Genomic DNA, 12,800 nt, shown 5'->3' with positions numbered 1-12,800 from the left:
TGGGGAAGATAAGACTTGGGAGGGGGTAACTTGTTGGTTATCTTCAAGCATTTGAAGAGGGACTAACCTTGTTCTGCTCGGCCTCAAAGGGCAGAAGCAGATTTTTGACCTGGTGTAAGAAAGACACCCAAATCTACCCTTTTCTTACACTTGGAGCAATTTCAGAGGGGACTGGACTGCCCTACGAGGTAGTGGGTTCCTGCTCACTGGAGGTCTATAAGCGGTCGCTGGATGGTGATTCTCGTGTTTACTGGAGAGGCCTGTTTTCCCCAGGCATGGGTTGGATCAAATGGCACCCTTCTAACTCTGAGAGTTGGTGATTTTAAAATGGGAGCAGGAGCCAAGTTTTCTCATCCCTACTTTAGTGGTCTTGACACTATAACAATATCCACACCACGGACATCCCTAAGATAGATGGAAGGAAGAACAAATGGAAAGAGGGGGAAATGGTAGATGATCAAAGAAAGATGGAAGGGGGAGAACAACACAAAGAAGGAGGTAAACAGACTGAGAACCAAAGCGTTTTTTTTGCAGGGCTCAAAGGTCTCTAAAATAATCTAGTTTTAGGATAATATCATGCAGAGCTAGAAGAGACCTAAGATCGCATCTGGTTTAGCCTTCTCATTTTGCAGATCAGCAAATAGATTCAGAGAAGGATGTGAGTTGCCCAAGACCAATACTTTTTCTACTATCCCACAGGGAAGGAGAAAAGAAAGAGGAAGAGAAAGAGAAGAAGGAAAGAGAAAGAGTAAGGGAAAGAGAAGCCCTAAAGTGGGTCCCTTGACATAAGCCATTTCTCCTTTTGATAAAGGAAAAACAATTCAATTTAATTGGCATTTGAGGGTCCTTTCAGGACTGTGGAGAGCACGTGTGTGTGTGTGTGTGTGTGTGTGTGCGTGTGTGTTAGAAAGAGAGAGAGAGAGAGAGAGAGAGAGAGAGAGAGAGAGAGAGAGAGAGAGAGAGAGAGAGAGAACATTAACTGTTTACTATGTGCCAGATACTATGCCTAGCACTAAGGAATACAAACACAAGTAAACAAGAGACTCCTTGACCTCAGAGTTTACGGAAGTCCACACATACAGGGGAGCAAGAAAGAGGAAGATGATATATGTAAAGTGCTATATAAATAGTGATTGCTGCTGAAATCTTCAAAACAATTTTTGAGCAGAAAATATTACAGTAAATACTATTTGTTTAACATGGACTACATTTTCTGTTTACTTTAGTTAATAATTTGTGAATATTTTGGTTTGTAGAATATTTTATGAGCTGTTAAGTGGTCAATTCCCAAGTTTTTGACTTAAATTTCTAAAATCCAGGTGGGCAGTCCATTGGCTGGTCAGCTAGCATTTTTTATATATATATATATATATATATATATATATATATATATATATATAATATATATGATACATAGAATCAGTGAACAATAGGGACTTTAGAGAACAAAATCTGAACTTACTTTCCAGTGGAAGAAAGTGAGACTCAAAGAGGCTCGGTTCTAATTCAGTATCTAGTTCAGTGCAGCTCAGAAGAGATAAAACCAGAAAAGGAACCCCATTCTGTTGATTGCCAGTGTCTTTTATTCTCTGTATGCTTCTGTCTCATTTCCTCCTTGCTCTCAGACTCCTCTGTATTAAATGGGATCTGTTTGGCATTGGCAGGGATGGATAGACGGTGGTGATGACCTATTACTTTGATGTTGCTATGCATTCAAACCATCTGAATTGCTTCATGTATTAATAGCTGGAAGATTTCTTAGAAGACCTCCTTACTCTAACTCTCTCATTTTGTTATTTGGAGGGAAATGTACTGCCAATGTCTTCACCTAGATCATGTTTTCAAAGGCGGCATTTCTGAGCCCATTTATGAAAGCAAGGTGGAATGGTCTAGAGGAAAATTAGTGACTTGTCTTCCATATTAGACAGAGCTTGAGCACCATGTTCCTTGTCCTACTTTGCAGTTTCTTTTAGTCAAACTGGTAACTAATACTCAGGGGGTGGGAAGACACACTAAGGTAATCTATTTCAATACCCTTCTTATTCAGACAAGAGGCTGTTAGGTACAGTGAAAAGCTCTAAACAAATTGTCAAAGGGATAGCTAAGTGATATTGACCAAGTTATTTCCCGTGATTTAGGTCTGAGTTTCCACCTCTATAGAATATCTTAGCCTCAGTTTTAAGTGATTTGCCCAAGGGTCACAAAGGTTACGTTTAATTACAGAACTAGAATCTGACCCCGAGTATCCTGACTCCAACTCTAAGGCTCTTTTCACTGTACCATGAATCTAAGTTTACAAAGGATTACCTTGGTGGGTAGAATTAGATTGGACATTTGAATTACTTCTTAGTTATTAGTCAGTCAACAAACATTTATTTAGAGTTTACTTTGTGTCAAACCCACTAAAAATAATTTTCTTCCTTGTTTGTTTTATAAACACATCTCATGCACATATATTCCTAGTATTTTATCTAGAAATGTATAGTGCGGGCATTTGAGGTTGTACAATTGGTTACCCCATTCACCACTGTGCATGACATTTCCTATAGCTAAATTCCACCTAGGACTTTGCCAGTTGGTTATGAATCATATGAATTTATTCATCTTTTTTTTCTCCCATAGGGTCGAATTCCTGTAAAGTGGATGGCAATTGAGTCTCTTTTTGATCATATCTACACAACCCAAAGTGATGTGTAAGTATATACTTGCATAGACTTCTTAGTGAATTGGGCATATTAATTTGATACATCCATGTCTTCATTGATTACAGCTTCCCAGTTCCATGTGGTTGGATCTTTAATGAAAAAGTATGGCTCCTGGAGTATATAACAAGCCAATCCTGTTTTCTTTCCATTTTTGGTCATTCATCTGAATTGGTGACTAACTTCATGGTAGCTAAAATTCTGATGACCATTGGTGGCATGCCTGGGAAGTGAAATTTGTGGTTTCGGGTCCATTTCCTCTATTTCCAATCATAAAACCACTTTGGTGGGTATACCAGGAATACATTGACAAATATATGCTTACCTTTATTCCTTTTACATTGAATGAAGCCTTTAGAGCAATGGTCGGCAACCTTTTTGGCCATGAGAGCTATAAACGCGTGGGGAAGGAGGAGGATGGAGGCTGAAGGTGCTGGAATATGGGGCGGGGGCTGAAGGGCCCCCTGGGGCACATCCTGGGTCTCTGCCTGGACTGGCCTGTCAGGAGGTGGAGCCGGATATGGCTCAAGAGCCATATGTTGCTGACCCCTGCTTTAGAGCTAAGCTCTGAGGGTCAAATTTCAAGGAGCATAGAGTAGTTGCATTTTAGGCTAAAATTAGTCTTTGATTAAGGATAGAATATGGATTTGAGGTCTGTAAACACTGTAATTTTGGGGGAAACCAGATTCTTAAGGGTTTTTAGCAGAATGGGCCAAGAAAACATAATGAATTATCCAGCAGATGAATAGACTTTGAAAAAAGAGAGCTGTAATGAAGATTTGTCCTTATTAAATTAATCATCTTTGAGGGTATAGACCACTTGGATACTAAATCTAGAGCTGGAAGGAACTTCTTAGGTCACCCTCATTCTACAGATAAGGTATCTCTGAGTACTAAAATGATTAAGTGACTTGCCCAAAGTCACCTAGTTAGGCATAGATAATAAGCACCAGAGGCAGGATTTGAATTCATATCCTCTTGGATAAAAGAGATATTTCTTTTCCCTCTACTGTACTATACTGTATCCTAAGATATGGGCCAGGACAATTTTCTGAGACTTTCCTTTCTGAGAATTTCCTTAGGATTGGACATCTTCCTGGTGATGTACTATGAATGAACAATAGTTGAAAGTTGTCCAAGACATACTGTAAATCATATTTGAAACTTACTTTAATAGAAACTTTTTTTTAGCCAAATGGTTTATGGCAAAGTAGTTTTTCATCTATGCAAATAGCACACTTGTAAATTGAATCCATTTTCCTCTGTTAATCAGCCCTTTCCCCCAGGATTGATTGATTTGAAGTGATTTGTGTGCACGTGGTGTGTGTGTGTGTGTGTGTGTGTGTGTGTGTGTGTGTGTGTGTGTGTGTGTGTGTGTGATAGTAGTCCTCAAAGTGCATATATTTCTTTTCCCCCTCCCATTTCCACCAAACAGGTATCCAAACTATATTACTGCCAGCTCTTTATATTGCTCATTTGTCTTTTTTTTTTTTTTTGGGTAGAACACATGGAGTTGTTCTAGCACAGCATTTGTCATCCAGATCCTAGCTTGTACCATCATTAATCACAAATCACAGGCAGGTTTGGGAATGGGCCCATTTTGAATGTTCTGTGGATTACACATCTCATGTTGTTGCATAAAGGTAATCAATAACAAATTAGTTAATTAATTATTAAGAGAAAGGAACAGGGGAAAATTGAGAGCTAAAGTAGGGCTGTGCCTCTTCCCTGCCCTTTAAAAAACATGAAATTCACAAAATCAGAGTTGAGTTGGAAGGGGATCTTCCTAGGTAACCTATACCTGAGAGGAATCCCTGCTATTATAGACTTGACATGTGACCATCCAGATTATGTCCATCTGGATTGCAAAGTATGTAGAGCATTCAACTTGGAGACAGGAAGACAGGAATTCAAGTCCTGCCTCACATACTAGCTGTATAATCTTAAACAAATCACTTAATCCCTCTCAGTCTATTTTCTCATCTATAAAATAGGATTAGGTCTCTAACTGGCAGAATTGTTTCAAGGATAAGTGGCGTAACATATACAAAGTTCTTTGCAAACCTTAAAGCTATGAAAATGTGATTATTATTAAGACCCCCCCAAAGAAGAGGTACACCCAGCCTTCTTTTGAACAACTCTTTTTGTTAGATAGCTTTTTTATGACATCAAGCCTAAATTAGCCTCTCTATAATATCCACCCACTGCTCCTGGTTCTACCCTCAGAGACCAAGTAGCATAAAACTAATCTCATCTCCATGGCAGACCAAAATATATTTGAAGACAGCTATCATTTTCCCCTAAATCTTTTCTCCTCTGGACTAAACCTCAGTTCTTTCAAATTATCCTTCTATGACATAGACTTAAGGTATTTATTTCATCATTCTTGTTGCCAGCCTCTGGATGCCCTCAAGAAGATGCCCTGGATGCCATCTTCTCCATGATCTTCTTAAACTGTGGTTCTCCAAGTGAACATAACACAATATTAGTGCGTTCACCTTTTCATAGTGCAGAAGCTCTTCTGCCTCCTTATTCCTAGAAGACATATGCCTCTTAATATAGCCCAAGATCACATTCATTTTTCTGGCTGTTGTGTCACAACGATGATTCATTGAACTTGCAATCTGCTAAAACTCCAGATCTCTTATAAACTGATGGCTCACAATGCCCTTCTATTCAGGTGAAGATAATTTCTTAAATCCAAGTAGGAGACTATAGAGTTCTCCTTATTGAATTTGGCCTTATTTAAATTTAGGCCATTGTGCCAGCCTGTCAAGAACTTTTCAGATAGATCCCATCACCAGTAGTTCAGTCTTCGTTATCAGTTTGTGTCATCTATGTCTTGAGGCTTAGCTGTTACTTTTGGTCAAATCATGATACATGCCTACAGTCCTATTCCTTCTTGATATGATCTAAGGGTTTTCTGCTTTGTTTTCCCGAGACTTGTATACAATATCAGGCTTCCTGTACTCTCACTTTCTCCAGATACACAATTCAGTGCATGTTTCCCCCCCTTTTCAGGAAGGGGTTGGAGGGCAGGGAGAAAGCTATCCTATTTGTGATAGCAAGTCAGACACTTCAATCCACTGGAGACCACTCTTTTCCAAGAACCATTGTCCTGCCTGGGGCCAAGTAAGGGAGAGATAACTTATTGTCCACCCTCCCCTTCTCCTACTTGGTAGGTAGGTAACTTGGTGTCTGTTGTTAATTACAGCATGGCAAAGGATGCCTGGTAAAGTCACTCACTATTCATACTTCTGACATTAATGTCCCTTAAGTGAGTTTTTCTTGCTATATAGCTGGATGGAAATATTTTTTATAGTAGACATAGAAGTCAAGTAGTTAGTTGAGGATTTTAGGAGAAGGGATGTCTTTGTCACTAGAACATTAACATTCATGATCCCAAGACTTGTCACTGAAAGTGGATGCCAAATGTGAAAGTCAGAAAGTGATAGGATTTGTAAAAAAGGTATTTCCTGGAACCCAAATTCCCAGAAACTGATTGGGCAGAGTCCTAATGATTTTATATGAATAATTAATACATTTCTCCATAGGATTTTTTTTCTTAAATTTAAGAAAAACTTTCTTGGCATGTCAGCAACATAAAGCTATGTCTATTTTCCTTACCTTCTGAGCTGGGGAAAGTAAATTTCATCAATGATTTTTTCACAGTGTCATGGAAAGAGCACCAGATGTGGAATATGAGGAGATCTGGGCTCCAATCCCATCTCTGCTAGTATGGTCTATATGACCTTGGAAAAGTCATTTATCACCTTTGGATCTCAAGTTTCCTCATCTGTAAGATAAGAAAGCTTGGCCTATATGATCTCTAAGGCTCTTTTTAGCTCTGAATCTATAGTGCTATGAAATGTTTAGGAATATCTTTCATAGATGAATGAAGACCCTGTAGATCATCCAACCCAGTTCCCTTATTGTACAGATTAAGGAAACTCATTCATAGATATTAATTGGCATCAATAGGGTCACACAACTAGTTAGAAGCAAACAAACACAGAACTGGTAGGCTCTGTAATATAATGTAAAGAAGTCGACTTTCCTGTGGTTCTAAACAGAATGTTTAACACACAGTGTCTAGACATTTTGGACTGAGCCTGACTTACAGTTAAATCAGAGTTAATTACTTAGTCAGTGGAAATGATTATATCTAGATGTTAGGCACATCATCACTCAATTCATATTGCATAGCATGGTTGTTTTTATGGCTAAGGTGACAATTCTTAAGGAATGGTGGCTGAACCTACATGATTGATAGGACTCGGACAGTGTACAGACCTCTTATTCTTGCAGATAAGGTCATCTCAAGAGCTGGATTTGAAATCCCCAATATTTTGTTTGAGAGCTAGGAGGCAGGTTGTGTCCATGCTCTACAAGAAGTATAAGGTTATTTACAGTATTTCCAAGATATTGTGGCCACTTGAAGGACTTGTCTTTTTTTTCCAGGTGGTCATTTGGTGTGCTTCTCTGGGAGATTGTGACCCTAGGAGGAAACCCCTATCCTGGTATTCCCCCTGAACGTCTCTTTAACCTTCTGAAAACGGGCTATCGAATGGAGAGGCCTGAAAACTGCAGTGAAGAAATGTAAGCATAATTTCATTTTATTCATTAATTTAAATTCTTAGATTTTCAAGAGGGAAGTAAGCTCTTACATGAAATAATTAGCAGATGTTATTATGCTGAATCAGTAGGGTTGATAGTGCCTGCTAAGGATGGAGGAGTATCTATCTCTTCCGGAAGAATCGAAGGAAAATTTTAGGATTTGCAAATGAGTATATATCTCATACTTCTTTAGCTGCTATACTAAGCTATTTTTGTCCCTAACGTGGGAAACTTGGTTGCCTGATATTTACATATCATTCTTATTGTATATTATTTGACCAATTCCTTTTGGATCTCATTGCACTGAAGTGAAAAAATTATTCAGCAAATTATTGGGGAGAGATTCCAAAATAGTTTAACAAAGTCCAAAAAGAGTATCAGACTTCAAAAGAGCATGCTAGCACTAAACCGATACTCTGTCCTTATCAAGAGTCTATAAATACCAGCAGAAAACTACATATGGCTGACCTAAAAGTCTGCTGCTGAGAATATGTCCATCAGGGCACCAGATACTAAACCCTAGTGATTTTTTAAGTAGTCGATCAATTTATAATGAATTTGAGAGGCTGAGCGATTGAGCGAATAGAGAGCTGGTCTCTAAATCTTAGAAAGGCTAAAATTTACCAAGCAGTTGCGAATTTATATTGGAAGAGGGACTTTCCTCTTCAAAGAACTGTCTATATTATCATTTTGAAACTAGAAGGAACTTTAGAAGTCATATAGTTCAACCTTTTCACTTTGTGGTTGAAGAAACTGAGGTCAAATGAGATTATGACAAGGTCAATGTCCCACAGGTTTAGTAAATAGGTGTCTAAGGTGGGAACCCATATTCCTGATTTTGCATCCACCATTGTCTTCACTACACTATGTTGTTTGGGCTAAAATAAAGAAATGTGCTCAAAAAAAAAAGTTTAAATATTTGAAAATTATGACTTCTGGATATGGAGGCTTAAGAAATCCATCTGAAGTTATTCTCCTGCTCCCAATGGTTCATTCTGTATTTTGCAGGTACAATCTGATGTTGCACTGCTGGAAGCAGGAGCCAGATAAGAGGCCAACATTTGGTGAGATCAGCAAAGACCTAGAGAAAATGATGGTGAAGAGTAGGGTAAGTTGACTTCGATTTTTGGTGATCAGCATCTAGGTTGATTTCGATAGTTAAGGATTTCAAGTTCTGAATGATCTGTTGCCATGTAAAATACCCCCTAGCCTAGAATTTCAGGTTCAGTTAGGAGGAATTTGCTGCTATAATTGCCAAAATACTCTTATACCTTGGTTACTGAGGAAGCCCTGTTTTACTTGCACATATATTACAGACTACAGTTTCTCCGTGTCAAGGTACATGATACCCAGTAGTGTCATTTAATATTAAAGTGCTAGTCAGACATTTTAACCTAACATTCAAGGAAAGCTATTAACAAACAATTGTACAAGAAAATATTCCAAAATTGAACTGAATTAGTCTTGATATAATAGGAGAAGATGGACTAAGCTTGAAAGCAAAATGTCTTAAATATATTTAGCCTAACCAGTTGCAATGGCACATGCTTAGAGTTTCTGCTGCTAGGGAGATCACAAGGCAGATAGATTTCACTTGAGTTCTGTAGTCTGAGATGTAGTAGGGCTACAAATCAGGTGTGCATGTTGAGTTTGGCAACAATATGGTGAGCCTCACTGGAGAAGAGGGCCACAAGGTTATCTAAGGAAGGAGTGAATTGATCCAGATCGGAAAAACAGAGCAGGTTAAAGCTTCTGAGCTGAGATCAGTATTGGCATAGGGTCTTGGAGTAGCTGTTGCACTTCCATCCTAAGCAAGACAGACTTAGCTTGAGAAAACAAAAAATTCTCTTTTAGCAGTGAGGGTCCCTGAAATTAGCTGACTGGTCCTTGGTTGACAAAGACACAGACTTGTCTTGAAGCCTGTATTTGAACCCTTTTCGGGGTGTCTAGGACCTATTATTTGAACTTGTATTTTGCCAGCCTTGGAAAGCTCTGTCCACACTGAAGCATCAGAGTATACAAATATTTCTTAGGTGCCTATCTATGCCAGGCACTGTGCTAATCACTGGGATCATAAAATGGAAGGGAAAAAACACCAATTCTTACTTGCAAAGGCAGTAGTTTATTTTTTTTAATTAAAAAAATTTTTTAACCATTACCTTTCATCTTGGAATCAATACTGTGTATTGGTTCCAAGGCAGAAGAGAGGTAAGGACTAGGCAATGGGGCTTGAGTGATTTGCCCAGAGTCACACAGCTGGGAAGTGTCTGAGGTCAGATTTGAACCCAGGACCTCCTGTCTCTAGACCTGGCTCTCAATCCACTGAGCTACTCAGCTGGGAAGTAGTTTAGAAGATTATTATTAAAAGTCTGAAAACAACAATGGAACATTGCAGTTAACTGGAGTCTCTTCAAAGAAAGCTGAGAAAGTAGCAAATATATCTGGCAAATCTTTGCATATCTATCGTACACACTCATTGGGAAGCCCTTGGCTAAATATGAGTGATTGGAATGAGGCATTCCTTCTAAGGAAATTCACATTCTTACATTTGGCAAGCCAAATACTTGTAAAGGAAGTCGTGCAGAAAATGTCAGAAATGGTTTCAGCGTTCTTTGTTCTGTGTCTGTGGAAAAGGATATGTTTATCATTGTTCTCTTTTGGGTAATCTGGCTCTTTTCTCCTACTTCCATTTACTAGGACTACTTGGACCTTGCAGCTTCTACTCCATCTGATTCCTTACTTTATGATGATGGCCTTTCAGAAGAGGAGACACCCCTCGTGGACTGTAATAATGCTCCCCTCCCTCGAACCCTCCCTTCCACATGGATTGAAAACAAACTCTATGGTAGAATTTCACATGCATTTACTAGATTCTAGCAACACGCACACACACACACACACACACGTGCGCATGCACACACACACACACACACACACACACACACACACACACACACACACAACCACCCCTGATTTTTTTTCTTCCTTCTGCACTGTCCTCACACTCTGTATCCCTTTTAAGAGTATTTCTGGTCTGAATGAAATCAAAGTTTGCTTGGAAAGCTTTCTTTGTTTGTAAATGTTAAACTTTGCATTGGGTTTATATTTCAGGCATTTTGCAACTCTGTTTAACAAGAAAAGGGATGTGAAAATAAGTAAAAATTACCAAATAGATATGATAAAAGGAGAAAAATAGATCAGGGAAGTATTCTCAGGGGAGGTTTTAAAAGTGGTTAACAAATATAAGAAAACACTTTGGGGGATGGGGTGGGGAAATGGGATAGATCCATTATGTCAGATTAATGTACCTGTAATTTAACTGCTTGGGCAAATCAACTGGATTTGGGGAAATATTTGCTCTGGAAAAAAAATGAAAACAATTTAGCTCAGTTTGGGAATGGGGCCCAACATATTTGAACAGTCTTGTCTCCTATGATATGATTGCTTTAATCTCTGCTCTTGTACACAAGTGAGAGGTTTAATGGGTGGAGATCAGTGCTTAACTTGAGATGGGACCGTAACTGAATTTGACCTGTCTAGACAACAGGAGAAAGTGAGTGTTGCTCTTAAAGCCTTCAAAAGATAAAGCAGTGATGGCAACTCTGGAAAGTAAAAAACAGTCCACTGTTTTCACATCCTTTGTGTTTGTACATAATATCATAATACTATCATAAAAGGCTGTAGTAGGTGTTTTGAAAGAAGAATATTCTAGCATATTGTAGTGGTGAGATGGACAGTAAATATGGTTCTTGCCAAAACTCCTACTTTTTGCCTCCTGATTAGGTTCTCTAAAGATTATTTTCTTGTCTTGTAATTTTGTAATTAAAAAAACAACATTGAAGTAGAACTTTTTTTTTAAACTGAGGATTTACCATTTTTCCAGCATAATGAATCTATAATTTGTTCAATGGCTTTGGATTTAGTGTAGTATTGAGATGTGGTATGTTGCAGGCATGCATGCTTCTCTTGGATATTCAAGGTCCTTATATCCCTTATGGAATAAGCAGAAGTATCTGGTAGTTCCATGATGACTGCTAAGTAGGTCTATTTTAGCTTAAACGCACTTGCCATACCAAAAAAACAAAAACGAAGACCCTTTTGGTTCCAGTGTTTGGGACAGCAACATGCTGTTTTCCTTTTTGTTGCTATCAAAATAGAAATTTTGATACTGGGAAGCTTATTTAAAAAAAAAAAAGCCCAAGCCAGTAGTTACTGCACCGTTAATTTTCTCAAGAGAACTCTCAATTTTTTGCCCATTAATTTGTGTTTCAAAAACCCGGAAACCTAGACTAATTCATGCGTTTGGTGCAGAAGTCAGAAGTTTGGTTTTGACAACAAAGGGAGTTTTGCCAAGGGCCTTACTGTCTGCACATGAAGTTTTGGTTCTTCAGTGCAGAAAAAATTATCTGTTTTCATTTTTAGGCATGCCATACCCGAACTGGCCTGAGGAGAGTCCTGTACCACTCACAAGATTCGATGGCACTAACTCTGTGTTCCCAAGATATGCAAATGATAGTGTATATGCTAACTGGATGGTTTCCACCCTCAGCGGCAAAATTAATGGACAAGTTTAATAGTTAAAATTTCTTTGTGAAAGGTAATGGACTCATAAGGGGGAAGAAACATGCAAAGAATGGAAAGTCCACTGGCTCGTTCTTTGTGCAATTTAAACTGGTTAAGCCAACATTAATTTCTAGAACAGCAAACTCGTTTTTGGTAGTTTGTTTTAATTGCTTTTAAAAATGGCTTTACTTGAGAGAACCAATAATTCCCCCTCTTGGGAAACATATCAAACTGGATGAGAATTCTAGTTCCAGTATTTTGTTAGTTCTTGTTTTTTACTCCCCCACCCACCCACCCCCAACTCAGCAGAAAGGTCCAGTTTGGTATCTGCTCACTACCTAATGAACACTTCATGCTTACAATTTTTCAGGTCAGTTATTCACAGACAAGTGTGTTCATATAAAGTAATTCTTTTTAACTTGAATTACTAAAAAAATTATTTTGGTTGCCATGAAAACAAGGCAACGTGAGGGAAGCATGAAGCACAAAAATATTCATGAAAATATTGTTCCAAATTAGTTGCACCTGTTTGCAAATCAGAAGGTTAGCAAAAGCTTGATGCTATAATGAAACCCTCTTGTGGGGTGAAGAGAGAGCAGGGAATCTCAGTACAGAAATTATCTCAACATTTGAGATCCTGAAAATTTATTTTACAAAGTTATTGTTATCTTTTCTTAGCAAAAAAGGCCAAAATTTTGTTTTTACCAGATTTAAAACTATTCTAACTTTTAGCACAATGAAGAGAAGTTTGATACCAGATATGCTATATATAAAGACTGATGTAAGTGAAGAGTATTCACAAGGCCACAACATATTTACCATTACATCCATCTTACTACTATACATTCTTCCATAATCATAATTCCTTCTATGAGAACAGTGTAGAAAATACAGGATATTTTCAGTGGGACAGGTTCC

The 12,800-nt window shown here is 38.3% G+C and overlaps 1 protein-coding gene across 1 annotated transcript in view; it reads left to right on the top strand.

Annotated features, from left to right (window-relative positions):
- The window catches only part of RET (ret proto-oncogene), a 62,172-nt gene extending 50,272 nt beyond the window's left edge, over nucleotides 1-11,900 (top strand). Inside the window, 7 exon segments of the mRNA XM_044660238.1 lie at nucleotides 633-658; nucleotides 2,623-2,693; nucleotides 7,164-7,301; nucleotides 8,328-8,427; nucleotides 10,017-10,164; nucleotides 11,742-11,860; nucleotides 11,862-11,900. Of these exon segments, the coding sequence (XP_044516173.1) occupies nucleotides 633-658; nucleotides 2,623-2,693; nucleotides 7,164-7,301; nucleotides 8,328-8,427; nucleotides 10,017-10,164; nucleotides 11,742-11,860; nucleotides 11,862-11,900 (641 nt within the window).
- Nucleotides 11,901-12,800: the final 900 nt, after the last annotated feature.

This window comes from Gracilinanus agilis, chromosome 2, assembly GCF_016433145.1.
Source record: "Gracilinanus agilis isolate LMUSP501 chromosome 2, AgileGrace, whole genome shotgun sequence".
Taxonomy (NCBI): domain Eukaryota; kingdom Metazoa; phylum Chordata; class Mammalia; order Didelphimorphia; family Didelphidae; genus Gracilinanus; species Gracilinanus agilis.
This window is presented reverse-complemented; position numbering and strand designations above follow the sequence as displayed.